We start from the raw sequence: 27,310 nt of genomic DNA, 5'->3' as shown, positions 1-27,310 counted from the left end.
ATAATTTGCACATCTAGAGCATCCAGAGAAAATATCTAAAGATATCTAATACCAGCCATATTTGGTGCTTGTAACAGAATAAAATATGCATTTGGGATAGTCAATGATTATTTACTAAAGCTTCACAAGAAATTTGAGACAGATATAAGAATAGGATATCTTCTATTTGGATGTTGTAGGCTAATACAGTACAAATTTCAGCACTACCATTTGGTTATTTACGATTTTCAGTCATCTGTATCTCAGGAAAAGCCATAAAGAACAGAAGTAGAAGTAGGAGTAGGCCATTGGCCCATCAAGTCTTCTCTGCCATTAATGAGATCACAACTGATCTGGTAATCTTCTGTCTTTACCCCATTACCTTAGATTCACTTACTGAATTAAAAATCTGTCTTGGCCTTGAATATACTTAACAACCTAACCTCAACAGTCCTCTGTGATAAAGAATTCCACAGATTCACTACTCTTGAAGAAATTCCTCCTAATCTCTGTCTTAACTGAGCAACTCCTAACTCAGATTATTCCATCTGGTCCTACACCTTCCCACAAAGGGAAACAACTTTTCAGCAATAATTCTATCAAGGTCATAGAGATGTACAACACGGAAACAGACCCGTTGGTCAAACCCGTCCATGCCAACCAGATATCCCAACACAATCTAGTCCCAACTGCCAGCACCCAGCCCATATCCCTCTAAACCCTACCTACTCATATCATCCAGATGCCTGTTAATTGTTGCAATTGTACTAGCCTCAACCACTTCTTCTGGCAGCCCATTCTACACATGCACCACCCTCTGTGAGAAATCGTTGCCCTTTAGGTATCTTCTATATCTTTCCCCTCTCACCCTAAACCTATGCCCTCTAGTTCTGGACTCCCCCACCTCAGGGAAAAGACTATCTATTTACCCTATCCATGCCCCTCATGATTTTATAAACCTCTATGAGGTCACTCCTCAGCCTCAACGCTCCAGGGAAAACAGCCCTAGCCTATTTAACCTCTCCCTATAGTTCAAGTCCTCCAGCTCTGGCAACATCCTTGTAAATCCTTTCTGAACCCTTTCAAGTTTCACAACATCCTTCCATTAGGAAAGAGACCAGAATTGCACGCAATATTCCAAGGCCCCAAAGGAATATTTTTTATTTCCCTCGTTCTTCTCAGATCCAGAGAGTTCAGGCCGATTTTCATCTCTCCTCATTAGAAAATCTAACCTGGGATAAATTCATGTCCCTTTTTCCAAGCCATTTTCATATATTGTAAATAATTGTGGCCCCATCACTCTTCCCTATGGCATTCTGTTTGTTACAATTTGCCATGCTGAAAATATCCCCTTATCTCAACTCTCTTTTGTAAATTAGCCAATATTCTATCTTTGCTAATATAATAGCCCCATACTATGGGCCCAACTTATGTCAAGTAACCTAACATGGAGTACTTTATTAAATCTGTTTTGGAAATACAAGTATATTGCATCTACTGGTTCTCCTTTATAGATCCTGCTTACTATCTCCTCCAAAAGAACTCTAATAAATTTGTCAAGCAAGATTTTCTCTTCATAAAATTAGAATAACTCCACAAAGGTTGATATCCTGTCACCAAGTCACCCTTTATTTGCACTTGCACAGTACATGAGACTGACCCAACTGACGGCAGAGAACCAGTTCCTAGAGTGAGCAGAACTCCTGCCATTCCTGTCAGACAGGACTCCCTGATTGGTATATTGTCTGTGTCCAATACCTCCAGGATTCCTTGTGTTGCAACAGATGCTTGCAATCATTGTTCCTGTGTTTGATGAATAAATTCTATGCGCATTCAACTACTTTGAATGGGCATCCACAATAACTAAAAACATTGAACCCATGAAAGGCTGGCTTAGCTGATGTGTAACCAAGTCCAGAGTTTGCCCAGCCATTAACAGGAATGTGGGTGAAGTGCTGGTGGTAATTTTTGTCCTTGTTAGTAATATGTGCACTACCCTACCAAAGTGGCAATGTCATCATCCAGTCACAACTATCTTCATTTTAGAAACCCCTGACTGACCTTGGAGGAGTTCAACCAGTATCTGGTGGTGACCTTTATTTAACAATCATTCTCGGTCCCTGTAATAATGCTATCCTCAATGGTGATCTCGTCTCAACCTATTCCTGAGGTCCCCAGCTTCACAAATGCCAGTCTTCACCTAATTAGAAACATTCACACAATAATATAAAATGACTGAAAACACAAGGGCTCTAGGCCCTGTCAGTGTTTTGACAGTGGTACTGAAGACATGTGCTCCAGAGTTAGCATGCCTCTACACAAACAATTCCAGTCGAGCTCCACCACTGGTACCTACCCAACAATGTGGAAAATTATGCTGTATCTTCTCTCTATAAAAGGCAGGACAAGTCTAAACTTGCCAATTAGTGCCTCAGTCAATTCTTAATCAACAAAGGTGCCAGTACCTACAAAGCAATAGCCTACTAATTGATGCTCATTTTGAGTTCTGCCAAGGCCACGCAGATCCTGATTACAACTAATCCAAATACGGACAAAAAAAGTGTAATTAGAGGTTAAAGCTGCCAACTGGATGTAGTCATACACAGCACAAAGAAAGGTAGTTTTGGTTGTTGGAGTCCAATCATTCCAGGACATTTCTGCAGATTTCCTCATGATAACGTCCTGTGCTTGATCATCTTCAGCTACTCAATCAATTTCCTTTTCTCCACCTTAGCAACAAATTGTGCTGATAATTGCACAATGTTCTGGTCAATTCATGATTCCTCAGGTATTGAACTACCTCCAACATAAGAGAATCAAAACATTTTCCCTTTGATCAATGATATTACTATTGTTGAATACCCCACTATAATATCCTAGTGGTTATCACTGACCAGTAACGTAGTTGGACCAGCAATGTAAATACTGTGCCTACAAAGTAGGTCATAAGCTGAGAGTTCTGTGATGTATAACTCACTTCCTGACTCTGGAAAGTCTTTCCACCACTTAAAAGGAACAAGTCAGAGGTCTTCGGAATTTTCCTCACTTCCTTGAATTTAGTGCAGCTCCAACTACACTAAAGAAAGGAGAGTCCATCCAGGACAAAACAGCCAGCCTCACTGGCTTTCCATCCAACACTTTCAGCATTCAGTCCACTACAGATTCATGGCAGCCACTTACCAAGGATACATCACTGCCTTTCAAACCCACAACCTTTACCACCAGAAGGACATGGGTGACAGATGCATGGGAGCACAACCACCTGGAAACTACCCCATGACCAATACATTATCCTGACTTGGAACTATATCACTATTCACTATTTCTTCATGGTTGCTGGTCAAAATCCTGAAATTTCCATCCTAACAGTGTATGTGTACTGCAGCATTTCCAGAAGATGGCTGGAACTGGCTTCTGCCACCTTTAAAGGCATAGTTCATTAATTTCTGGCTAAGGATGTGAACACTACAGACATGAATAAGAGAGCACTTTTTTTTTGATGGACAGCTGTTAAAATTTAACTTTTGATTTTGTATAGGCATTACAAGTATTATGTCTTTCCAGACCAAAAATGTATATTCGTATAGCATGTGGAAAGATCGAGAAGGCAGTACTTGGTAAGTTATGCTGAGGAAAACTACTGATTTTCCCAAAAGGGAGGATTGGTGTTTGATCATACTAATTGTCAGGATAAAATTTAATTATTGTTTGGAAAACATTGAGTTTGATAAAACTAAAAACATGTATCACAGTCTATGGTATTATTGTTCAAAAATATTCTTTTCACTTTCAGTTATATAGTGCCATCTAATGTGTCTAGTTATCTGAATATTTAAATCACTTCTAAGAATAATTTGGGTGAACAGCAGTATTTCTATTTTACAAAAGTTATTTCAACTTTTAAGATTTGGTAGTGGAAAGATATCTAGCCAAAATGAAAGTTATCAATTGGTGGTTTACATCAGAAAAACAATTAATAAAAAAATAAAATTGCAAATAGAACAACATTGATGTAAAAATACTGTGGCATAAATGTCATCTGTCTAAGATATTAAAATTGTGAAATATCCAGAAGTTCTGTAACATACTAATTTCAGAACAAGTTGCTATGATATTTGGAAAAATGTTTTAAATTTGGAACCATAAGAGCTGTGTAGCGAAGTGATTTATTTCACAATATTTATTGATCCATAAATATCACACTGCCTTTGTAATTGTGTTCCACTCTGCTGTTGGGACTGAGCAATCATTAGCATTTTGGCAAGTTGAGAGTAAAATTGTACTATAAAACAAAAAGATAAAGGAGCTAAAGGAAATCAATGAACCATACTGAAAAAAAAGGAAAGGAGAAACTGAAATGGAAACCAATATCAAACACCTGGGAAAAATAATCTATGATAAATGAAGGCATTTAAAAATGGGAAATTTAATGGAAAATACTTAGCTCGTGCAGAGAGAGAGAGAGTTATCATTTTTGGTTAATGGCATTTTAGTCAGACGCTGCTCAACCTGCTGATTATTTCTGTCATTGTTTGTTCTTATTTGGATTTCCAGCACCTGTGATATTTTGCTTTATATGTAAAGGCACTTTAGTTTTATATTCTCTCTCGGCACTTTCCTGTGCTGCTGTGAATTGAGGTAATGGTGTAACGTAATATTGCTAATTCCACTAATGCAGACTGTATCCTAAGTGGGACATTGATGAGCTTACTTGTGAAACAGTGAACTCACCAGTATACAAGCATTTCATCACACCAGAATCTGTGCTTGTTACACTTTAAGACATATGGTGATATGCCATAGAGGAGAAAATGACAATATGGGTATGGAATTGGTTCAGTAATCAGAAGCAGGGTAAATGTTTTTCACCCTGGAAACTTCCCAAGAGTCAATTTTGGTTCCACTACTCTTCAGTGCTTATATAAAAAAAATCAGAATCTGGATGTATGAAGCAGTAATATACAATTCATAGAAAATACAATGTAATAGTTTGTGATCAAGGTACTTGTAGACTTCCATTTAGTGAATTATGCATTAGAATGCCAGATGAATTTCAATGTGGAAAAGTATGAAGTGATTTTTTTTGGAAGAATAATATTAAATGGAAGTATGATATAAATTGTATGATGGTAATTGTATGATTTTAGGTGTGCATTGATACTTTGGTGTCCATATCCACAGATTGTTGATAAAGGTTGTTAAAAAATATCTGGGTTATTGGTGTTATGGACAGGAGTGAGGAGAACTGGAATTCTAGTTTGTTACCTCATTTTTCAAAGAACTAGTACTGGCAGGATGGATCAAATGCCCTCTTCCCATGCTGTAGATTGCAATGATTCTAAGATTATCTCAAATTTAATAAATAAATTAAGTGGTAACTTGTATCCTACTTTTAATGGCCAACTTCCACTTCAAGATTGCAATGCAGATAATATGAATGAATCTCAAACCATAGTTAATAGGAAAGAAATCTCATTAGTACAGTGTAGTAAGAGGATGGTTTTGTATCTTTCTGGGGTCCATGAATGAAACACTTATATTTTGCTTTCACCGAATGAAAAATAACAGTGACTGTTACCTTGTTTCCAGGCTAACAGCCTTTGTACTGAGGGTGTTTGCACAAGTTAATGACTACCTAACATTGGATGAACAATCAATGTGCAGTACAATCACATGGCTCATCTCTAATTGTCAGAACTCTGATGGATCGTTTCGAGAGCTTTCCAATTATGTGCCTGTACGATTTCAGGTTAGTTTATGAATCTTGAGGCTGTTTTTGAACTATTTGAAGTTGAAATTTCACTCATTATCCACAGCAGTTTTTAATATTAGTAACATTATAAAACTGATTTTATTTGGAATTTTAAATATTCGAAACGCAACAATACAATCATTGAAGTATTTAACTTTGAAATCAATGTTGCAGCTGTTAAAGTCCTAAAATTTTAACAGCCACTTGATAGTAGACAACTTGAATATTACTTAAACGAGAGACTTATGGAAATATTTTGTCTGACACTCATTACGATAAATACAAGAATCCCAAACTTCAGACATACAATCCCTGCAATTTATATTTTGGAAGACTAAGGTACTGATTATAAGTGTACTCTGATTAGCCAATGCTTTGCCAGGGAGAAACCAACAGGGGACCACAGATTCTTGGGTAATTTAAAAAAGACACAAAACATGAACAGATACAATCATAGAATCCCTACAGTGTGGAAAGAGGTCATTTGGCCCATCAAGTCTGCACCAACCCTCCGTAGAGCAAACCCCACCACCTCCAACCTATCCCAGTAACCCCGCATTTCCCATGGCTAACACAACTAGCCTACACATTCCTAGACACTACTGGACAATTTAGCATGGCCAATCCACCTAACCTGCACGTCTTTGGACTGTGGGAGAAAACTTGAGCATCTGGCAGAAACTCACACAGAACATGCAAATTCCACTTGCGTTGGAATCAAACCCAGCTCCCTGGCACTGTGAGGCAGTAGTGCTAACCACTGAGCCACTGTGCTGCCCTTCTGTTCCTGTATATTCATTTTGTTTTCAGGGAATAGATCCCTGCATATAAATATAATTCTCTTGTAGCAAGTGTAAATGAGTCACATTACATGCTTGACTTAAATTGGTTGTTTGTGCCCCAGTAGCATATTCAGGATTCTTGAATAAGTCATGCTCAATTGCTGAATCACATTTAGGAGTAGGCATTTTGTTTTGGGTTATACAGTGTGGATGAAAACAGTCTGTACTGTGCCACATATGATCAACTAAAGAATAGACATTTTTGGAATGTTGTGTGCAATTCTGGTCTTCCTCCTATAGGAAGGATGTTATGAAACTTGAAAGGGTTCAGAAAAGATTTACAAAAATGTTGACAGGGTTGGAGGGTTTGACCTTTGAGAGAGGTTACATAGGCTGGGGCTGTTTTGCCTGGAGCATCGTAGGCTGGGGGGTGACGTTATAGAGGGTTATGGAATCATAGAATCTCTGCAGTGTGGAAACAGGCCCTTCGGCCTAACAAGTTTACGCTGATCCTCCACAGAGTAACCCATCTGGCCCATAACCTTACCCAATTATCCTATATTTATCCCTGACTCACACATCTAATCTATACATCCTTCAACACTATGGGCAATTTCCCATGACCAATCCACCTACCCTGCGGGAGGACACCATGACACTCAGAGGCAACCCATGCAGACACAGGGGAATGTGCAAACACCACACGGACAGTCACCCGAGGCTGGAATTGAACCCGAGTCTCAGGTGTTTTGAGGCAGCAGTGCTAACCATTTAACCACCATGAGGGGCAATGGATAGGGTAAATAGACAAAGTCTTTTCCCTGGGCTGGGGGAGTCTAGAAGTAGAAAGCATAGGGTTTAGAGTGAGGGGGAAAGATTTACAAGGGACCTAAGGGATAAATTCTTCATGCAAAAGATTGTGTGTGTGTTGAATGAGCTTCCAGAGGAAGTGATGGAAGCTGGTACAATTACAACATTTAAAAAGGCATCTGAATAGGTATATAAATAGGAAAGGTTTAGAGAGATATGGGCCAAGTGCTGGCAAATGGGATTAGATGAGGTTAGGAATGTGGTCGGCATGAACTAGTTGAACCAAAGGGTCTGTTTCCATGCTGCACATCTCTATAACTCTAAATATCAATGCATTTAGTCTGACGCTTACAAGATAAAAAGCTTCAGTAATATGTCTATCTTTATAACAGTATCTAAAAGTATTGTTCTACCAAATGTGAGAAATGCAATATTCAATATACTGTACTTTGCAATTAGATGACTGCAGATTTAATTTTATAATAGTTGGCTAAAGGGATAGAGGCAAGAAAATTCTACCCTAGTAAAACTTGTCGTCCTTACGAAAAATCATGAATTTTGACTTCATTTGCTATTGCTGGAGATGATAATTGGGTTTGAGTCTATTGATGTTGTACTCAGGCTTAATAAAAACGTAGTTTTCAGGCTGTGATTTTATTTTTTAAAGAGAGTCTATGTAACTTCAGAAATATATTTCTGTTACACCTGCTGTATTGTGGATATGTGTCAAATAAAAATAGGATGAGACTTGCCTCTTATCCACAGTTCTGTTAATATTGTGTGCACTCATAAAAATTACATCTTTGGAAGCCATGAAGGGCTGATAATATTCCTGGAATTTCAGCAAAATTCAACACTTACTTGAGGAGATGGGGTAACATGGAAGAGAAAAATGACCCCAAAATAAACCGATTTTAAAAATCTACTGATAAACAATAAGTACATCTTAGTCCATTAAAAATAATTATATCTAAGAGCAACAGAAATTACTCTGACCACCTGAAGGATTGAAACTGCATTTAATTGACGAATGCAATTTATTAATGAAGAGCCATATTCTTAAGGGCAATTAGGGAAAATGTTCACCTGCCAGTAGCATTTAATCCTGAATATTCTGTTTTAAAGAGCCAGGGTACAGAGGAAAAAATAGCCGAAATAGTTCTATTGAAAACAGTTGGAAGGCCATCCTAACAAGCATAGACATATTGTGGTAATATTATTAAGCAAATATTAACACTTTCAATTTGTTTCATGCATATTAAATAACTTCCTACATTTTATTACAGGTTATACAGGATGAAACTAAGGAAAGAACTATGTATTTGACAGCATTTACAAGTATTGCCATTCAAAAGGCTTTTTACACATGTGGAACTGAGGTGAGCAAAGAAATGAATGAAATGATGCCAGCATAATGTACTATTTGATTCACTTGATTTGCATGATAATTAATTCTAAGATATTATTGTGCATTATTCATTGAATTAATGTACACAACAGTGTAATACTGATTGTATTTCACAGCACATTGGTATCAGCCTGGGTTTTATTTTTAGCAATGAAACAATAGTGTTCGCAGTTGACTGTGAAGAAAGCTGCCCACAAAAATCTAATGATTTCTGTGGTATTGATTTCATTGACATTAATCTGAATCTGGCACCAGGTCAAGGGGATCTCCAGGTGTCCAAATGCAGTGATGTCAAAGAGGGTAAGCTCAGATTGGAACAATTAAACATTTAAAATGATAAAATTAATTTTCCATGACAAGCTTACTACTCCATTTGAGCATCAGTAATATGTTATTAATGAGTCATTTTCAAGGGTTTTTTTCCAGTGATATTACAATGTAAAAGTTCATCAGTTCAGTGATGTCTAAAGATGTGTTATATGAAAGCAGAGCAGTCTGAACAGGAACGCTGGTAGCAACATTTGGATTTTTACATTTAACTGCATGCACCTGGGCCTCGGCAGGTCTGTCGAAAGAGAAGTAATGTTTCACTATCATGACTACTGAAAATCCTGGCCAACATCTCAGGTTGATAACCTACATCTCCACGGATTATTCCTAATGTTGAGTATTCTCAGCAGGCGCTACCTTTATGACAATATTTCTTAAGGTTTGCATTTAGCCACCAAGTAAGACAGAGTCGTAAAGTGTGGCACTGGAAAAGCACAGCAGGTCAGGCAGCATCCGAGGTGTGGGAGAGTCGATGATTTGGGTATCAGCTCTTCATCAGTAAAGTGGCATTCCTGATGAAGGGCTTATGCCCGAAACATCGACTCTCCTGCTCCTTGGATGCTGCCTGATCAGAGCCACATTTTTCGACTCTGATTCTCCTCACTTTCACCAAGAAAGACAATAGAATGGAAGACATTAAAAAAGTAAATACATTAGGCTAAGTGAGTCAAGATACTAGAAAAATAAAATCTGTTGATTAAATAACCAGTTTTTTTTCCTTTTTTATATTCTTAAAAATATCATCTGATTTATTTTAGGCAGCTAGCAAAGCAATACTTAAAGCTGATGAGTATTTGTCATACCATTTGGAGAATGTGAAAAGTACACTTGCTTTAGCAATAACTGCTTATGCACTGGCATTGAGGAATCAAAATTCCCGCTTCGCTTATCGAGCCTTGGAAAAACTGAGGAACGAGGCCTCTGTAAAAGGTAATGTGTCTGTCAAAGAATTCAGCAAGAACGCAAACCGTTTGCCTAGTAATTAAAGAAAAACTAAAGTGTTTACAAAATTGAAAACCAAATAGGGGTTAACAGAATTTCAAGAGGTAGGACTTTAAGTTTCAAAGGTTGGTATTGGGCATCCTGTTATTCACAAATTTTATTAATAATTTGGACTTGGGAATTGAAAGTACAATGACTAAATTTGTGCATAGCACATTGTGGGCTTGTCATTAATAAAAAGGAAACTTGTAATAAAATAAGATGTCATCAATAAACTTGCAGAATGCGAACTTAATGGCATATTAATTTCAAAGTAGATAACTGTGAGGTGATGGCATTTTAGTTAAAAAAAATAAAGAATCCCCCTTCTGCCTGGTCTAAATGGAATAGAGGAGCAAAGAGAATCTGGGATACAGATAAAAATGGAAAGACAGAGATCAACAAACCCATAAAGTAAAGCAAACTTGTGGTGATATTCACTTCTAGATGTTGGAATCAAAAGCAAGGAGATCAAGTAAACTTTTTTGAGACAACATGTGGAGAACTGTTGCATGTGCTTGAGTAAAGATTGATCTCATGTAAAAATCTATTCTTGGCTAAGAAAATCTGGAATTTTCCATATATCTGTTGTACAAGTCAACCCTGGTTCTTCACACAATTCACACTAACGTTAGGCTATGGATTCCTAAAGTTCATTATCGAATGAGCACTGTAATTAGTATTCACTTTTTGAATGGCTGTCCCACTGCGCTCCGGGACTCCAGTCTGCCGGCCGTCCCGCTCCGCTCCGGGACTCGGGTCTGCTGGCCGTCCCACCCCGCTCCGGGACTCCAGCCTGCCGGCCGTCCCGCTCCGCTCCGGGACTCGGGTCTGCTGGCCGTCCCGCTCCGCTCCGGGACTCCAGCCTGCCAGCCGTCCAGCTCCGCTCTGGGACTCCAGCCATAGAGTCAGAGATGTACAACATGGTATCAGACCCTTCAGTCCACTTGTCCATGCTGACCAGATATCCCAACCCAATCTAGTCCCACCTGCCAGCACCCGGTACATATCCCTCCAAACCTTTCACACTCATATACCCACCCAGAAGCCTTTTAAATGTTGCAATTGTACCAGCCTCCACCACTTCCTCTGGCAGCTTTTTCCATACAGAAAACACCCTCTGAGTGAAAACATTTCCTCTTAGGTCTCTTTTATATCCTCCCCCTCTCACCCTAAACCTATGCCCTCTAGTTCTGGAATTCCCCACCCCAGAGAAAAGACTTTGTCTATTTATCCTATCCATGCCCCTCATGATTTTATAAACATCTATAAAGTCCCCCCTCAGCCTCCAAAGCTTCAGGGAAAACAGTCCCAGTCTATGCAACCTCTCCCTGTAGCTCAAGTCCTCCAACCCTGGCAACATCCTTGTAAATCTTTTCTGAACCCTTTCAAGTTTCACAACATCTTTCCCATAGGAAGGAGACCAGAAATGCATGCAATATTCCAACAGTGGCCTAAGTAATGTCTTGTACAGCCGCAACATGACCTCCCAACTTCTGTACTCAATACTCTGACCAATAAAGGAAAGCATACCAAACGCCTTCTTCACTATCCTATCTACCTGCGACTCCACTTTCAAGGAGTTATGAACCTGCACTCCAAGGCAACACTCCCTAGGACCTTACCATTAAGTATATAAGTCCTGCAAAGATTTGCTTTCCCAAATTGCAGCACCTCGCATTTATCTGAATTAAACTCCATCTGCCACTTCTCAGCCCATTGGCCCATCTAGTCATGATCCTGTTGTAATCTGAGGTAACCCTCTTCGCTGTCCACTACACCTCCAATTTTGGTGTCATCTGCAAACGTACTAACTGTACCCCTTATGCTCGCATCCAAATCATTTATGTAAATGACAAAACTTAGAGGACCCAGCACTGATCCTTGTGGCACTCCACTGATCACAGGCCTCCAGTCTGAAAAACTGTCTCAACAACCTGTGACTATCGATGATACAAATGTCTCAGCAAGAGGCCCAGCAATCACTTCTCTAGCTTCCCACAAAGTTCTAGGGTACACCTGATCAGGACCTTGGATTTATCCACCTTTACCTATTTCAAGACATCCAGCACTTCCTCCTCTGTAATCTGGACATTTTGCAAGATGTCACCATCTATTTCTCTACAGTCTATATCTTCCATTTCCTTTTCCACAGTAATTACTGATGCAAAATACTCATTTATTTTCTCCCCCATTTTCTGTGGCTCCACACATAGGCTGTCTTGCTGATTTTTGAGGGGCCCTATTCTCTCCCTAGTTACCCTTTTGTCCTTAATGTATTTGTAAAAACCCTTTGAATTCTCCTTAATTCTATTTGCCAAAGCTATCTCATGTCCCCTTTTTGCCCTCCTGATTTATCTCTTAAGTATACTCCTATTTCCTTTATACTCTTCTCAGGATTCCCTTGATCTATCCTGTCTGTACCTGACATATGCTTTCTTCTTTTTCCTAACCAAACCCTCAATTTCTTTAGTTATCCAGCATTCCCTATACCTACCAGACTTCCCTTTCACCCTAACAAGAATATACTTTTTCTGGATTCTCATTATCTCATTTCTGAAGGCTTCCCATTTTCCAGCCGTCCCTTTACCTGCGAACATTTGCTTCAAATCAGCTTTCGAAAGGTCTTGCCTAAAACCGTCAAAATTGGCCTTTCTCCAATTTAGAACTTCAACTTTTAGATCTGGTCTATCCTTTTCCATCACTATTTTAAATCTAATAGAATTATGGTCACTGGCCCCAAAGTACTCCCCCACTGACACCTCAGTCACCTGCTCTGCCTTATTTCCCAAGAGTAGGTCAAGTTTTGCACCTTTAATTTGATAGCAGCATTTAAATAATTGGTAACTAATTATACAAGTAAAATAGCTATTTCCTTTCCAACAGGAAAAAAAAGGTTTTGAAGATAAATTTGTTTAAAATATATTCTTGAATGTGACGATTATGCACTTCGTAATTGCTTGGTATTACAACAATTAAATGTTGCTAAAAGACAACAAAATGAGTCCAAGAAATTCATCTTCCACTCATCAGGGCAAGGATGCAAGAAACAAACTTGGAGAAAAGGGTACCAATTTATACAGCAAAAGTGATGCTAATTGATTGGAACATCATTGGCCTAGATACACAGCAAGAATAGTTAACTGTCATTATTAATTCCAGACCCGGCAAATAAATTCTGATTGGTCTGGATATTGCCATGGAAATGTAGCTGAGCTTGATAGCCCACATGATCTTTTTCATGACAAAGGTGCAGTGTACATATAATTCCTTTTATCGACATAAAACAGAGTCCTGTGGTTTTATATATGTAGCTTCCAGCATGCACAGACACATCACACTGCAAGCCAACTAATTATCTTAAATTGCTTTCCAGTGTAACTCAGCATAGTTCAGATTATTTAGTAAAGTGAAGTCCAGTAGCAGAATCACACCTGATCTGATACATGGTGTTCAAAGACTTACACAGGACTGTCTGGTTGATCACAATTACCATTAGAACATCAGATACATGAGCAGAATCAAGCCACTTGGCTAACTGAGTTTGCTCCACCATTAGATCATGGCTGATATGTTTCTCAACCCCAGAAGAAAACAAAGCCTTCTGGGGGCCTAGGTTTAAGTACCACCTATCTCAGAGTTGTGATAGCATCTGAACAGGTTGACTATAAAATATATAATAATGCCCTGATTGTGTAAACTGTAAATCCACTTTCTTCCTAAAAACAATTGTATAGTGTTCCATGTCCAGTTTCATTTGGACATTTTACATAGATGGCCTGTTTGATAGTATGAGTATTTCACTTGAGACTACATCTGTGCTGATAAAGTGGTTTATGCCAGATATATCACATGGAATCATCACTTTATAGTGATAACAGCACATTGTTATCCCCAAAACTGAAACAGAACTCTCAAATTTCTTAACTTTCCTTTTGTTCTGATTATTTAAAGAATCTGGATTTCATTCTAGTTAATCCACCCCATACATTGTGGATATGCATCCACTGTCCAATAATACAATTCAATGGATTGGCAACTAAAATATTCTTCATTACTGGGTTGAATCTTCTTATAACTAATACAATTACTAGTAATTCCTTCTGACTGACCAGTATCACAATATTCTCCTTCCAAATCTTCTGTGCCATGTGTAACTTTGAAAACATTGTTGCTCAGTTTAGAGCAATTAATTGCATAATGGTACTTCAAGTCATTGCAACACTTGTTGACTTTTCCTCAGCCATTCTTGGGATTCATGTTTATGTTATTATTCCCTAATTTGTGTCATTTGCTGTAAGTGCCAGAGATATCTCTATCCTCACTTCCTTTATTTCTGTTTCTCCTTCATATTGCTGTTTTTGGTTTATTTTGGACAGCTTTTGTGTTATTGCTGAATATCTTATTTGAGCCAATGACACCTGAGTGAACTTTTTCTCAGGGATTTTTTAAATTTGCTCAAAGCATGTGTTTCTAACAATTTAATACCAGGAGTCTATTCATGTTCAAAATCTTAGCACATTCCAACAATTTAAAGCCAGTTCTGAATTAAGAATCTCCAAATGTAATTTTCTGCAGTCTTGCATATATTCTGTTGAATTCCACCCTATGTTCCGTTGTTGAATAACCATCCTGCTTTGTAAATCTATCAAAATCTGACATTGCGTGCAATTCTGGTCTCCTTCCTATCGGAAAGATGTTGTGAAACTTGAAAGGGTTCAGAAAAGATTTACAAGGATGTTGCCAGGGTTGGAGGATCTGAGCTACAGGGTGGGGCTGTTTTCCCTGGAGCGTTGGAGGCTGAGGGGTGGCCTTATAGAGGTTTACAAAATTATATGGGGCATGGATAGGATAAATAGACAAAGTCTTTGCTCTGGGGTCGGAGAGTCCAGAACTAGAGGACATATGCTTAGAGTGAGAGGGAAAGATATAAAAGAGACCTAAGAGGCAACTTTTTCACGCAGAGGGTGGTACGTGTATGGAATGAGCTGCCAGAGGATGTGGTGGAGGCTGGTTACAATTGCAATATTTAAGAGGCATTTGGATGGGTATGTGAATATGAAGGGTTTGGAGGGATATGGGCCGGGTGCTGGCAGGTAGGACTAGATTAGATTGGGATATCTGGTCAGCATGGATGGGTTGGACCGAAGGGTCTGTTTCCATGCTGCACATCTCTATGACTCTATGGCCAGGCCTCATATACAGTTAATATGTTGTCATTTTCATAACAATTGACCATAAATTTTAATAGATTATTCACATCTTCCTCATAGTCTAATTTGAACTTGTGGCTCTGCAGAATGATTCTGCTTCTAGTAGGAAGCAAAAAATGTGAATACTATACCTTCTTCTTTGGAAAGGACATAACCTATGAAGATGTACTTACTTCATCTTCCATTGATCAAGTTTAGCTTCACAAACCAACTCTGGGAAGTCATTTCCTGATACTTTGCACTTGGTTTCAATCATTCTTCTTCAGCATAACTCCAGTTCTAATCTCCTGCCTGTAAACTACTCTGAGTTCCCATTCATCACTGTTAAGCAACCAGCCTCTGCTACTAATGTCCATCTGGATCCGAGTCAGTTGGTGAGATAGAAAACAAAGATACCTTTCTTAGTGAATAAAGTTTATGAATTGCTCAGTCATATAACTCCTTCTACACCCAATTTCATGCATGTTTCCTATTCATTTGTAATCAGAAAATTAACAGCCACTACCTCACTCTTCTAATAAAGATATTAATAAACTTAAAAATGTGTTTATCCAGACATCAACAGGTCATCACTGGTAGGAAGGGGATTGTAAGAAAGTGAATGACAGACCCCTCTAGGATCACTCCAGAAAACCCAATACGGCTCTACTCTTGGATTCTTCATGTGGTATTGCCCTTACCTAACATTAGCTGAGTCCCTTCAGCTCACTTATGGTCCTCAGTTAATTTCCCAACAGGAGGATCATCTACAGAGTGATTAAATGCCCATCCCATTGTTCAACTCAGTAGTGGAGGGCTTTAAATTCTGCCCCATAAATGTAATTTGTTAATTATTATAAATTTAGGAATCTACTTGCGGAGCTTCATGTAGACTTGAAGAAGACATCTTGTTGAAACAAGAACATTAAATGCTGAAAATACTCAGCAGATCAGCCAGTGCCTGTGGAGAGAAAGTTAATATTTCAGATCAATGTGTTTGATCAGAATTGTGAAAAGTTAGGGATGGAATATGTTTTCAGCAAGGGTGAACGAAAGCAGGACAAAAATGGGGTCTATGATCGGGTGGAATGCAGGGGAGATTGAATCACAGAAGAGTTAGTCTTACAGGACCAGGAAGAGTGGCGATTTGAGTAAGAAAAGAAACAAGGAGAAAATAAAAGAAAAATCAAGAAGTGGAAATAGAGGAGACAAAAGGATTGGCAGAGTTTACAGTCTGACATTATTGAACATACCTCCTAATTGCCTTGTCTCGGCTCTAATACAAAGAGGTACTTTTTTTCTCCACCATTTTACACTTCTCAAAAATTGACAGTATCATTCTTCTCGACCATAATGATGGAAGTAGAAAAATTCATAGTGTTACACTGCTGGATCTCTTTTGAGGTTGATATAGCTGAGTTAATTGTACCTTAGCTGCAACTTCTTGGTGCTGATGTTGGACGATTGAAATCAAAAGGTGTTCCTGTTTCTCTTTGGCACTTCTCATTTTGCTAAGTATAAAATAAACCCTCTGCATTCAGTAAAAGAAAAGATACTTGAAAATACAAAGTTGGGAATGATTAGAAAACATTTAAAGATGCATAGAAATCTTTCAAAAATGGCAAAGCTTGAGAAACTGTAGATCCATTACTTTTAAGAAATGATGTAAAACTGGGCAAATTTTAGTGTGAAAGAATAACTTGCATAGAAAATGTTAAGGTATTGCAAGTTAGACTAATGTTTGCTATTCAACAGGAAATCCCCCATCACATCGATTCTGGACAGACATTTCCAAAAATTCAGTTTCTTCAGTTGAAGTAACAGCACGAATAGTGGAAACAACATCGTATGCTCTTCTGACTGTATTACATTCCACTGATAAAAGATATGGAAATCCCATTGTTAAATGGCTCACAGAACAACAGCGTTACGGTGGAGGATTTCATTCAACCCAGGTAATGCACTTATTTTTGCAATATCTTTTACAGAAATATGGCCTAACATTATAGTTATATGATCTGTGTAAGACTTAAAGAAAAGCAGTACCATTAGAACTCTTCTTTTTAATTCAGTAGTCGGAATTAATTATGCTTAAATTAATTGTCTTTTGGTTTTATTAACGTAGTAAATGTGTTGATTTTAAATGTTCACACATGATATTACTCACAGCAAGTCAAAAATATACTTTTCTGCATTTATCCTTTGATTTGAGGATGACATCTACGTAGAGTTGAAGATTTCTGCCACGGGTTTTCTTGTGTCTCAACATGTCAAGAGCACAGGTTTTTGGCAAATGAAGCTGGATATTCCAGGCAGTAGTGGAATCTAGAGTGCAGAATTTTCTCATTTATTTCCCTCTCAGCCATCACTCTGCCTCATCATTGGAACTCAAAATGTGAGCCAGGTTGAGGGACAAGTTGCCATTCTGAACGATTAGTAACAAAATCCTCACAGTCATTAATGCCATAGAGTCATAGAGGTGTACAGCATTGAAACAGACCCTTCAGTCCAACCCGTCCATGCCGACCAGATATCCCAATCCAATCTAGTCCCACCTGCCAGAACACGGCCCATATCCCTCCAAACACTTCTTATTCATATACCCATCCAAATGCCTCTTAAATATTGCAATTGTACCAGCCTCCACCACTTCCTCTGGCAGTTCATTCCATACACGTATCACCCTCTGCATGAAAAAGTTGCCCCATCGTTCTCTTTTATATCTTACCCCTCTAACCCTAAACCTATGCCCTCTAGTTCTGGACTCCCCGACCCCAGGGAAAAGACTTTGTATATTTACCCTATCCATGCCCCTCATAATTTTGTAAATCTCTAGAAGGTCACCCCTCAGCCTCCGACGCTCCAGGGAATATAGCCCCAGTCTGTTCAGCCTCTCCCTATAGCTCAAATCCTCCAACCCTGGCAACATCCTTGTAAATCTTTTCTGAACCCTTTCAAGTTTCACAACATCTTTCCGATAGGAAGGAGATCAGAATTGCACGCAATATTCCAACAGTGGCCTAACCAATCTCCTGTACAGCTGCAACATGACCTCCCAACTCCTGTACTCAATACTCTGACCAATAAAGGAAAGCAGACCAAACGCCACCTTCACTATCCTATCTACCTGCCACTCCACTTTCAAGGAGTTATGAACCTGCACTTCAAGGTCTCTTTATTCAGCAACACTCCCTAGGACCTTACCATTAAGTGTATAAGTCCTGCTAAGATGTACTTTCCCAAAATGCAACACCTCGAATTTAGCTGATTTAAACTCCATCTGCCACTTCTCAGCCCATTGCCCATCTGGTCAAGATCCTGTTGTAATCTGAGGTAACCCTCTTCGCTGTCCACTACACCTTCAATTTTGGTGTCATCTGCAAACTTCCTAACTCTACTTCTTATGCTCGCATCCAAATCATTTATGTAAATGACAAAAAGTAGAGGACCCAGCACTGATCCTTGCGGCACTCCACTGGTCACAGGCCTCCAGTTTGAAAAACAACCCTCCACCACCACCCTCTGTCTTCTCCCTTTGAGCCAGTTCTGTATCCACATGGTTAGTTCTCCCTGTATTCCATGAGATCTAACCTTGCTAATCAGTCTCCCATGGGGAACCTTGTCGAACGCCTTACTGCAGTCCAATAAGATCACATCTACCACTCTGCCCTCATCAATCCTCTTTGTGACTTCAAAAAACTCAGTCAAATTTGTAAGACATGATTTCCCACACACAAAGCCATGTTGACTATCCCGAATCAGTCCTTGCCTTTCCAAATACATGTACATCCTGTCCCTCAGGATTCCCTCCAACTACTTGCCGACCACTGAGGTCAGGCTCACTGGTCTATAGTTCTCTGGCTTACCACCCTTCTTAAACAATGGCATCGCGTTAGCCAACCTCCAGTCTTCCGGCACCTCACCTGTGACTATCGATGATATAAATGTCTCAGGAAGAGGCCCAGTAATCACTTCTCTAGCTTCCCACAAAGTTCTAGGGTACACCTGATCAGTTCCTGGGATTTATCCACCTTTACCCATTTCAAGACTTCCAGCACTTCCTCCTCTGTAATCTGGACATTTTGCAAGATGTCACCATCTATTTCCCTACAGTTTATATCTTCCATATCCTTTTCCAGAGTAAATACTGATGCAAAATATTCATTTAGTGTCTCCCCCATTTTCTGTGGCTCCACACAAAGGCTGTCTTGCTGATTTTTGAGGGGCCCTATTCTCTCCCTAGTTACCCTTTTGTCCTTAACGTACTTGTAAAAACTCTTTGGATTCTCCTTAATTCTATTTGCCAAAGCTATCTCATGATTCCTTTTTGCCCTTCTGATTTCGCCCTTAAGTATACTCCTACTGCCTTTATACTCTTCTAAGGATTCCCTCGATCCACGCTGTCTATACCTTACATATGCGTCCTTCTTTTTCTTAACCAAACCCTCAATTTCTTTAGTCATCCAGCATTCACTATACCTACCAACCTTTCCTTTCACCCTAACAGGAATATACTTTCTCTGGATTCTCATTATCTCATTATCCCATTTTCCAGCCATCCCTTTGCCTGCGGACATTTGCCCCCTATTAGCTTTCAAAGATTCTTGCCTAATACCATCAAAATTGGCCTTTCTCCAATTTAGAACTTCAACTTTTAGATCTGGTCTAACTTTTTCCATCATCATTTAAATCTAATAGAATTAAAGTGCTCCCCCACTGACACTTCAGTTACCTGCCCTGTCTTATTTCCCAAGAGTAGGTCACGTTTTGCACCTTCTCTCGTAGTTACATCCACATACTCAATCAGAAAATGTCAATATTGTGATTCTTCAAGAAGACTTCCAGGGTGTCTTTTAAAGTTTTTTTCTTCGTTCTCCCTAAAACATTAACAATCGGAGAGCTACAAATCGCAGAACTTCACAGGGATTGGACTCGGTGACCATTTCATCAAAGTTGTTTTGCCTGAATAATTGTAGACCTGACTTAAGTACAACAATAGTGTCCTTTCAATGGTCCTCCAATGGAATAAACAAGATATGCTTACGAGGGTGGTGTAACTAGAGATCATAAGTGATTTCAGAAGCAAATTAGATGGATAGATTGAAGGGAAATAAACTTGCCGAACTAGAGGATAGAACAGGAATTGGGACTAATTCATTTACTCCACAGAGAGCTATCATGGTGTTTGTTGTGATTATAATGAGATCAGCAAGAGAACTTCATAGAATATGAGTTCCCTGATTGGATCAGATTAACAACCCCAATCAGGGAGCCCCAGCTGACAGATAAATAACAGGCGGGTCAGGCATCCTGTTCACTCTGAAAGCTGGCTTTGAGGAAGCTGTACACTTGTAAATAAAGGGTGACTTGGTGACAGGATACTAACTTCTGTGGAGTTATTTCAATGGCAGTGAGAGAAAAGGACACTCTTGCAGAAATTCCCAGTCATCTTGAATTGGGGTAAGCATTTCTGGCATCGTGCTGTTATTTGACTCGCTTAATCCTGCTGAAGACTGGGTCTTGTATGTGGAAAGAATGCTTTTTTTCCCTGGACAAATAACATTGGGGCAGATGAAAAGTAATGAGTAATTCTTCTAATAGCTTGTGGACCTGCAGCTTATTTGGTTATTAGGAGCCTAACTTTCCTTGAGGCAAAAGATACAAAAACCTTTCAAGAGGTGATGGATTTAGTTAAAGAATATTATAACACCAAGCCTTTCCTAATTCTGAGATGTATTGGTTTTACTCGGCAATTCGAGAACCAGGGGAATCTGTATTGGAATTTTTGATTAGGATATGGTGACTGGCAGAGGAATGTGAATTTGGTTTAACCCTTAATGACTTCCTGAGAGACTATTTGGTATGTGGGATTAATAATGTAACCATGCAAAAGTGCCTAATAGATGAAGTCCAACTGGACTTCAAAAACTACAACTTGCTTTATCATTGGAAAATGCGGCGAGTGGAGTGTATGTATTGCAGGGTATTCCGATGGAAGTGGAGAGTCTTGCCAATCCAACTGAGCTTGAGGAACAGCACTTGAGTAAAGGCAGTTACATAGCCTCACTCAGGAGGAATCCTGAACAGAAGGACTCTAGGTCAGCCACAGCAAAAACCGAAAACAAAGCCAAATCTCAGCCAAACAGTTAAAATTTTCTTCAGGATCCGGGCTAGCAAGTCATTGTAGTTGCTGCCAGTATGCAAATTTGAGAGCAAAAGAGTCCCACTCGACCTAACTTGATTAAGAAAGCTCATAGGCAGTATCCAGGAAAGTGCACATCCTTGCACACCAAATCTGGTTGGGGACACTTTGTCACTTAGCAACATCCAAATCAGAACCAATCAAAATAAACGTCTGTTTAAATGGTGACTCCCTTCTAATGGACATCAACATGGTGCAGTCGTTTCAGTGTTCGCAGAACCAACCTTTAATGAAATTTGCTCTTGACTCCAAACCTTAAATTTGTGCAAGACCTCAGCTAGACTGAGAATCTGTACTGGAGAACCTTGGGATACATCTTTGATTCAAGCCTCTTATGAGAAGCAGCTGGTTCAGTTACCACTGATTGTATTAAAAGGCAAGCTTGATGGAACAAAATTGTTGAGAAGGATTCCCCTCGTTGGCTCAACATTTTTCGATTAGCAAATGGCAGCCTGAGTGAAATCTTAATTAAATACCCAGAAGTTTTAAAATGAGGTGTAGGGACAGTTAGAGGAGCCAAGGCCACCTTGCGTGTTGACAAGAAACAATTCCACGATTCTGCAAGGCCTGCCCAGCGCCATTTGCCTTACCTGCAAAAGTAGAGGCAGAAATCAAAAAGTTGGTAAGCAAAGTAATCATCAAACCAGTCCAGTTTATGGAATGGACAGCATCACTCATACCAATTGTGAAGCCCAATGGATTGGTTCACTTTTGTGGGGATTTCAAACCAACGGTGAACTGCTTTTCACAACTGGATAAATACCCAATCCCTCGCATACAGGATTTGTATGTGAAGCTTGGGGAGCAGGGCTGTTCTTCATGAAGCTGGATATGAGCCATGTGCACCTACATTTGCAGTTGGATGAGAATTCCCAGAAATATGCTCCAGTTAATACCTATGAGAGTTTGTGCCAATTACAAGACCGCCACTTGAAATATCGTCAGCATGTGTAATTTTTTAGATCTTGTTGGAGAGCATTTTACAAGGTCTACCCCAGCTTGCCATTTATGGCAATGATGTGCTAATAATAAGGAAGACCAATAAAGAACATCTGGAGAACTTGGACATAATTCTTTGATGTATCTCCCGGGCAGGTGTATGCCTTAGAAGGGCAAAATGTGTGCTCCATGCACCTCAAGTGACCAAGGCAAAAGTGAACTGTGCTTTTCCAGCACCACATTTTCGATCCCAACTGACCTACCTCAGTTACAGGGTCAACAAGACCAGGTTATACGGGTTGGAAGATAAAGTGAAGGTGATCAAAGGTGTCCCGGCTGCCATGTCAGTACCTGAACTTAGGTCTTTCCATGGGCTGGTGGACTATTATGCAAATTCATATGTAACCTGGCCTCCATCTTGCCATCTCTGCATCAATTCATAAGGAAAAGGGTCAGCTTTGGAAAAGATTGCATAGCCAAGGCATAGCTTTCAGGGAAGTGAAGAAACAGCTATCATCCTCTAAGGTGTCAGCACATTGTGATCCCAAATAAGAACTGGTATTGATGTTCAATGCCTCTCTGTGCAGGACTAGGGTAGTATTAACTCTATGTGGCCCATTGGAATGCCCAACATTGTATGCATCCAAAACTTTGGCTAATGCAGAGTATAAGTACATCCAGATTGAGAAAGAAGGCTTGAGAGTCATATTTGGAGTCAGTAAGTTCCACCAATACGTTTACGGGTATAGATTTGTAGTAATAATAGACACAAAGGCAAGAAACTATGTTGGGTGGCCAGGATTGGATGTAGACATAGCTGCATCAGTGAGGCAGTGCACAGAATGCCAGCAAGGACAAAAATTACCATCAGCAGCTCTGCAACATTCATGGGAATGGCTGGGTAAACCCTGGACTCAGTTACACATAGACTATGCAGGTCCTTTCATGGGTTCTATGTTTTTAATCATTGCGAACACTCACTTAAAATGGCTGGACATGCATAGAGTTAATTCATCAAACATGGGGACAACAATAGAAAAACTGCTCGCATCTCTTGTGATACCTGGAAGTGTTGGTCACAGATAATGGGCTATCTATTACCAGCAGGGAATTTGAGTATTTCCTAAACTTGAATAGCATTCTTTATAGAAGGACATTGATCATCCAATGGTCTGGTAATAAGAGCAGTCCAAATTTTGAAGGCAGGCTTAAACAAACAACCTCAAGCTTCATGAGATACCAAAGTGCCCTGGTTCCTATTTGATTATAGGACCCCCTCATGCAACTACAGCAATAGCTCCAACAGACAGCTAATGGAGAGAAGACTCCGCACCAGGTAAAATATGATCTTCCCAGACCTTAGGGAGGTGGGGGAGTGAAACAGCATCAGGAACACCCATTGTGGACGCACAATTCTACTAAGTGAGACAGACAGTTTACTTTCAGGGATAACATTTGGTGGAGTAACAATGGGACTGTCCCTGCATGGGTAAGAGGCATGGTTGATGCCAGGTCAGGTTCAGTGACGTATAAAGTTTGAGTAGATATGATGGTTTTGAACAAGCACGTGAACCAAATGGAAGCTGCAAACTCGCAAGCAGGGTGGAAGCAAAATGTGCCCGGCTTCTCAACTGCCTTTCCAACTTTTCCAGAGCCCGTGGGTTTTCTCTCTCCATCAAGCATTGATGATAACTCAGAATTTAGAGGGACACAGTGGATGTCACCACCTTGATGCCTTTATTACCTTAGAGGAAAATGAATTTCTTCCGAGATACAACAAGAGACAAGCTGCTGTGCATTACAGGCTGCCCAGGTCAGAAGCAGAGTTGGAAGAACCTGACCTGGTGCCAAAACCCAGGAGGACCTACAAAAGAAAACAACTGGCCTATGACCTCGGACTCAGAGGGGGAGGGACGTAATAATTGTTACAAGGTCAACCAGGTGGACCCCATAGAATATGAGTTCCCTGTTGGGGTTGTTAATTTGGTCCAATCAGAGGACCTCGGCTGACAAAAACAAGAGGCTCTGTACCACAGGGAGTGGAGTGCATTATTTCTCCCTCCAACTCTATTTTGATTTAATCCCTACTCCCCTTCACTGTTTGATCTCACAATATTGCCCTTTGATGTGAAGGGCACTGCTTGTTACTGGCCACTCGGGTGTTTCCTTTCTTTCTGGTGGTGGAAATTTGAATAAAGATTCATGCACCTTGTGTCTCTCACTGCGTCTCAAACCCACACACACAACTTGGGTGCTGGGGAAAAAAATAAGCACTACCGCAGTTAGGCAGGAGTGTGGGGGGTTTCAAAAAAAAAGATAAAAAGGAAAAAAAACAAAAAAAAATCAGGAGTGGCAGAGGTTCTGTTCACTAAGAGCTGGCTCTGAGGGAGCTGGACCAGTGTAGGAAGGACTCTCCTCTTGATTGTTTCAGAAGAAAGGGTATCCAACCGCTCCTGCTCAGTCTCAAGGACCCTGCCCTCCGGCACATTTACTCCTTCCGACGCCAGATGTCCACCAGGTCTAAGGACTTGGCCAAGTCCCCCCAACCTCCACCCCGACACCCAACCAATGTGGGCACCACTGTGGTTCCCCCCAACCTCCTCCCCGACACCCAACCAATGTGGGCACTGCAGTTAAAATCTCCCCAGAGGAAGACGCACTGGCTCTTGCCGATGGAGGCAAGATGAGCGGACTCTTCTCTGAAGAAGCTCGCTTGCCTCGGCCTGGCCAGGGGAGCGTAGACATTCACCAAGAGAAGCAGCGCATCCCCCAGCCGAACCATCAGGTTAAACAAACGGCCTGGCACAGGCTCCCTGACCCCAAGATCTCCACTTGAAAATGCAGAGCCAACAAGATAGCCACCCCGCCAGATCTGCAGGTGACGTGACTCATGTAGGCCTCCCCTTGCCACTCAGGTGGCTTCGTCTCCCATGATAGTGTGGGTTTCTTGCAGGAAGCACACCACATACCTCCCGTCCTGGAGGACCGAGAGGGTGTGGAATCTGCGCTGTGACTCCCTGCTGCCGTTGATGTTGAGGCTGGCTATAGTTGTCATAATGTCAGAAGCATTGTGCAACCACCACCATTACAGTTAAAAAAAACTACATGCATTTACTGGGAGGATGAGGGAGGAGAACATCCTGACTCCATCCTGACTCCATTGCCTTCACCTTTGTGAGGCCTGGGTTCGGAGCGTCCAGAATCGACCGCCTGTATGTTTCACAGGCGTACGCCTCCTGTTTTCCGACGGCCTCCACACAGCAGGTGTCATGCACAGACCATCACCTGGTGTGGACGGAACTCCTGTTCGGTGCCTGGCTCTGGTACGCGTACTGACTGGAGGACAAACGGTTCTGGGACTCGCTTCGTCGTTTCTGGGTCAGCTGGAGAAGGAAGCGGGGAAGCTTCCCCTCCCTGAGGTTATGGTGGGACGTGGTTTCGAGTTTTCCGTCAGAAGTACGTGAGGGGGTTGACAAAGAGGCGGAAATCCAGGATCGGGGAATTGGAGGGGGAGATGCTCGACCTGGAGTCACGCCTCAGTCAGCCTGACGTGGACCCAGCCCTGCGTGGGATGGACGAAGAGAAGGCAATGTTCCGGGACCTGCAACTCGTCGGGGCCCGGGGCGTGTACATGAGGTCACGGATCCAGCTCCTCCAGGACCTGGACAGCGGCTCCCCCTTCTACTCACTGGAAAAAAAGGTGTGACACCCATCAGCAGCTTCTTGTGCTGCTGGCCGACAATGGGTCCCTTGTCTCGGATCCGGAGGGTATCAGGGCCCACGTCTGAAACTATTATACGGCTTTGTCCTCTCCTGGAGGATACTGGAAGGCTCGACGCTCCCGTCACCTTAGAGGAGCTGACCAGCTCTCGAGGGGCAAATCCTCAGGGCTGGACAGGCTGATTGTGGAGTTCTTCAGGGTGTTCTGGGGTGTCCTAGGGAGTGACTACACACAAGTCCTGGGAAAGTGTCTAAATGCAGGAGAGCTGCCATTTTCTTGGTGCAGGGTGGTCATCGTCCTGCTGCCAAAGAAGGGGGGCCTTCGTTCTTTAAAGAACTGGTGTCCAGTCTCCCTCCTCAGCACGGACTTCACCAGAGGGTTGTCTTCTCGCCTGGCTTCCATGCTGGCCCACATGATTCTACCGGACCAGTCCTACACGGTCCCGGGCCGGAGGATACACGACAACGTCCATCTGGTCCGGGACCTGATCCATTTCTGTCGACTGCTGGTTTGTCTCTCGACCAGGAGAAGGCGTTCGACAGGGTTGATCACAAGTACCTGCTCGGGACTCTGCAGGCATTCGGGTTCGGGACGCAGTTTGTCGCCCGGATCCAACTTTTGTACGCCGCCGCAGAGTTAACGGGTCCCTGACGGCGCCCCTTCGCTTCGGGAGAGGAGTACATCAGGGCTGCCCCCTGTCTGGCCAGCTGTATTCCCTGTGCGTGGAGCCTTTCCTGTGCCTCTTGCAGAGGAGGTTGTCAGGACTAGTTCTACGCGGCACAGGCACGGGGGTGGTCCTCAGCCGACGCCGACGACGTGCTTCTTACTTTCACCAACCCGGCTGACCAGGGGAGGATACGCGAGTGCCAGGCCGTGTACTTGGCAGCGTCTTTTGCCAGGGTCAACTGGGCCAAATGTTCCGGACTACTTGTCGGTCCGTAGCAGGTGGACTCTCTACCGGAGGAGTTACGGGGGTTCAGCTGGAGTACCACCCATCTCCTCTAGCTCAGAGTCTACCTTGGCCTGGCTGAAGAATCCTGGCAGGAGCTGGAGGCCAAAGTCTCAGCTCGCCTAGGCCACTGGGCAGGAATGCTCCGAGTGCTATCTTACAGGAGTCGAGTGCTGGTCATAAACCAGCTGGTGGCCGCAATGCTGTGGTACGGGCTGGCCACTTTGGTCCCTCCTCCTGGCTTTGTCGCTGACATCCAGAGAAC

General features: G+C 41.4%; 1 protein-coding gene across 1 annotated transcript in view; it reads left to right on the top strand.

Annotated features, from left to right (window-relative positions):
- Positions 1-27,310, top strand: part of c5 (complement component 5) — a 126,793-nt gene that overhangs the window by 71,235 nt on the left and 28,248 nt on the right. Inside the window, exons 25-29 of the mRNA XM_060841096.1 lie at positions 3,518-3,596; positions 5,569-5,728; positions 8,610-8,702; positions 9,820-9,991; positions 16,990-17,189. Coding sequence (XP_060697079.1) covers positions 3,518-3,596; positions 5,569-5,728; positions 8,610-8,702; positions 9,820-9,991; positions 16,990-17,189 — 704 coding nt within the window. The remainder of the gene's footprint in view (positions 1-3,517; positions 3,597-5,568; positions 5,729-8,609; positions 8,703-9,819; positions 9,992-16,989; positions 17,190-27,310) is intronic.

The sequence above is a fragment of the Hemiscyllium ocellatum genome, chromosome 21 (genome assembly GCF_020745735.1).
Source record: "Hemiscyllium ocellatum isolate sHemOce1 chromosome 21, sHemOce1.pat.X.cur, whole genome shotgun sequence".
In the NCBI taxonomy this organism is placed as follows: domain Eukaryota; kingdom Metazoa; phylum Chordata; class Chondrichthyes; order Orectolobiformes; family Hemiscylliidae; genus Hemiscyllium; species Hemiscyllium ocellatum.
Note: the sequence above shows the minus strand (reverse complement) of the source record. Positions and strands in the feature narration are given on the sequence as shown.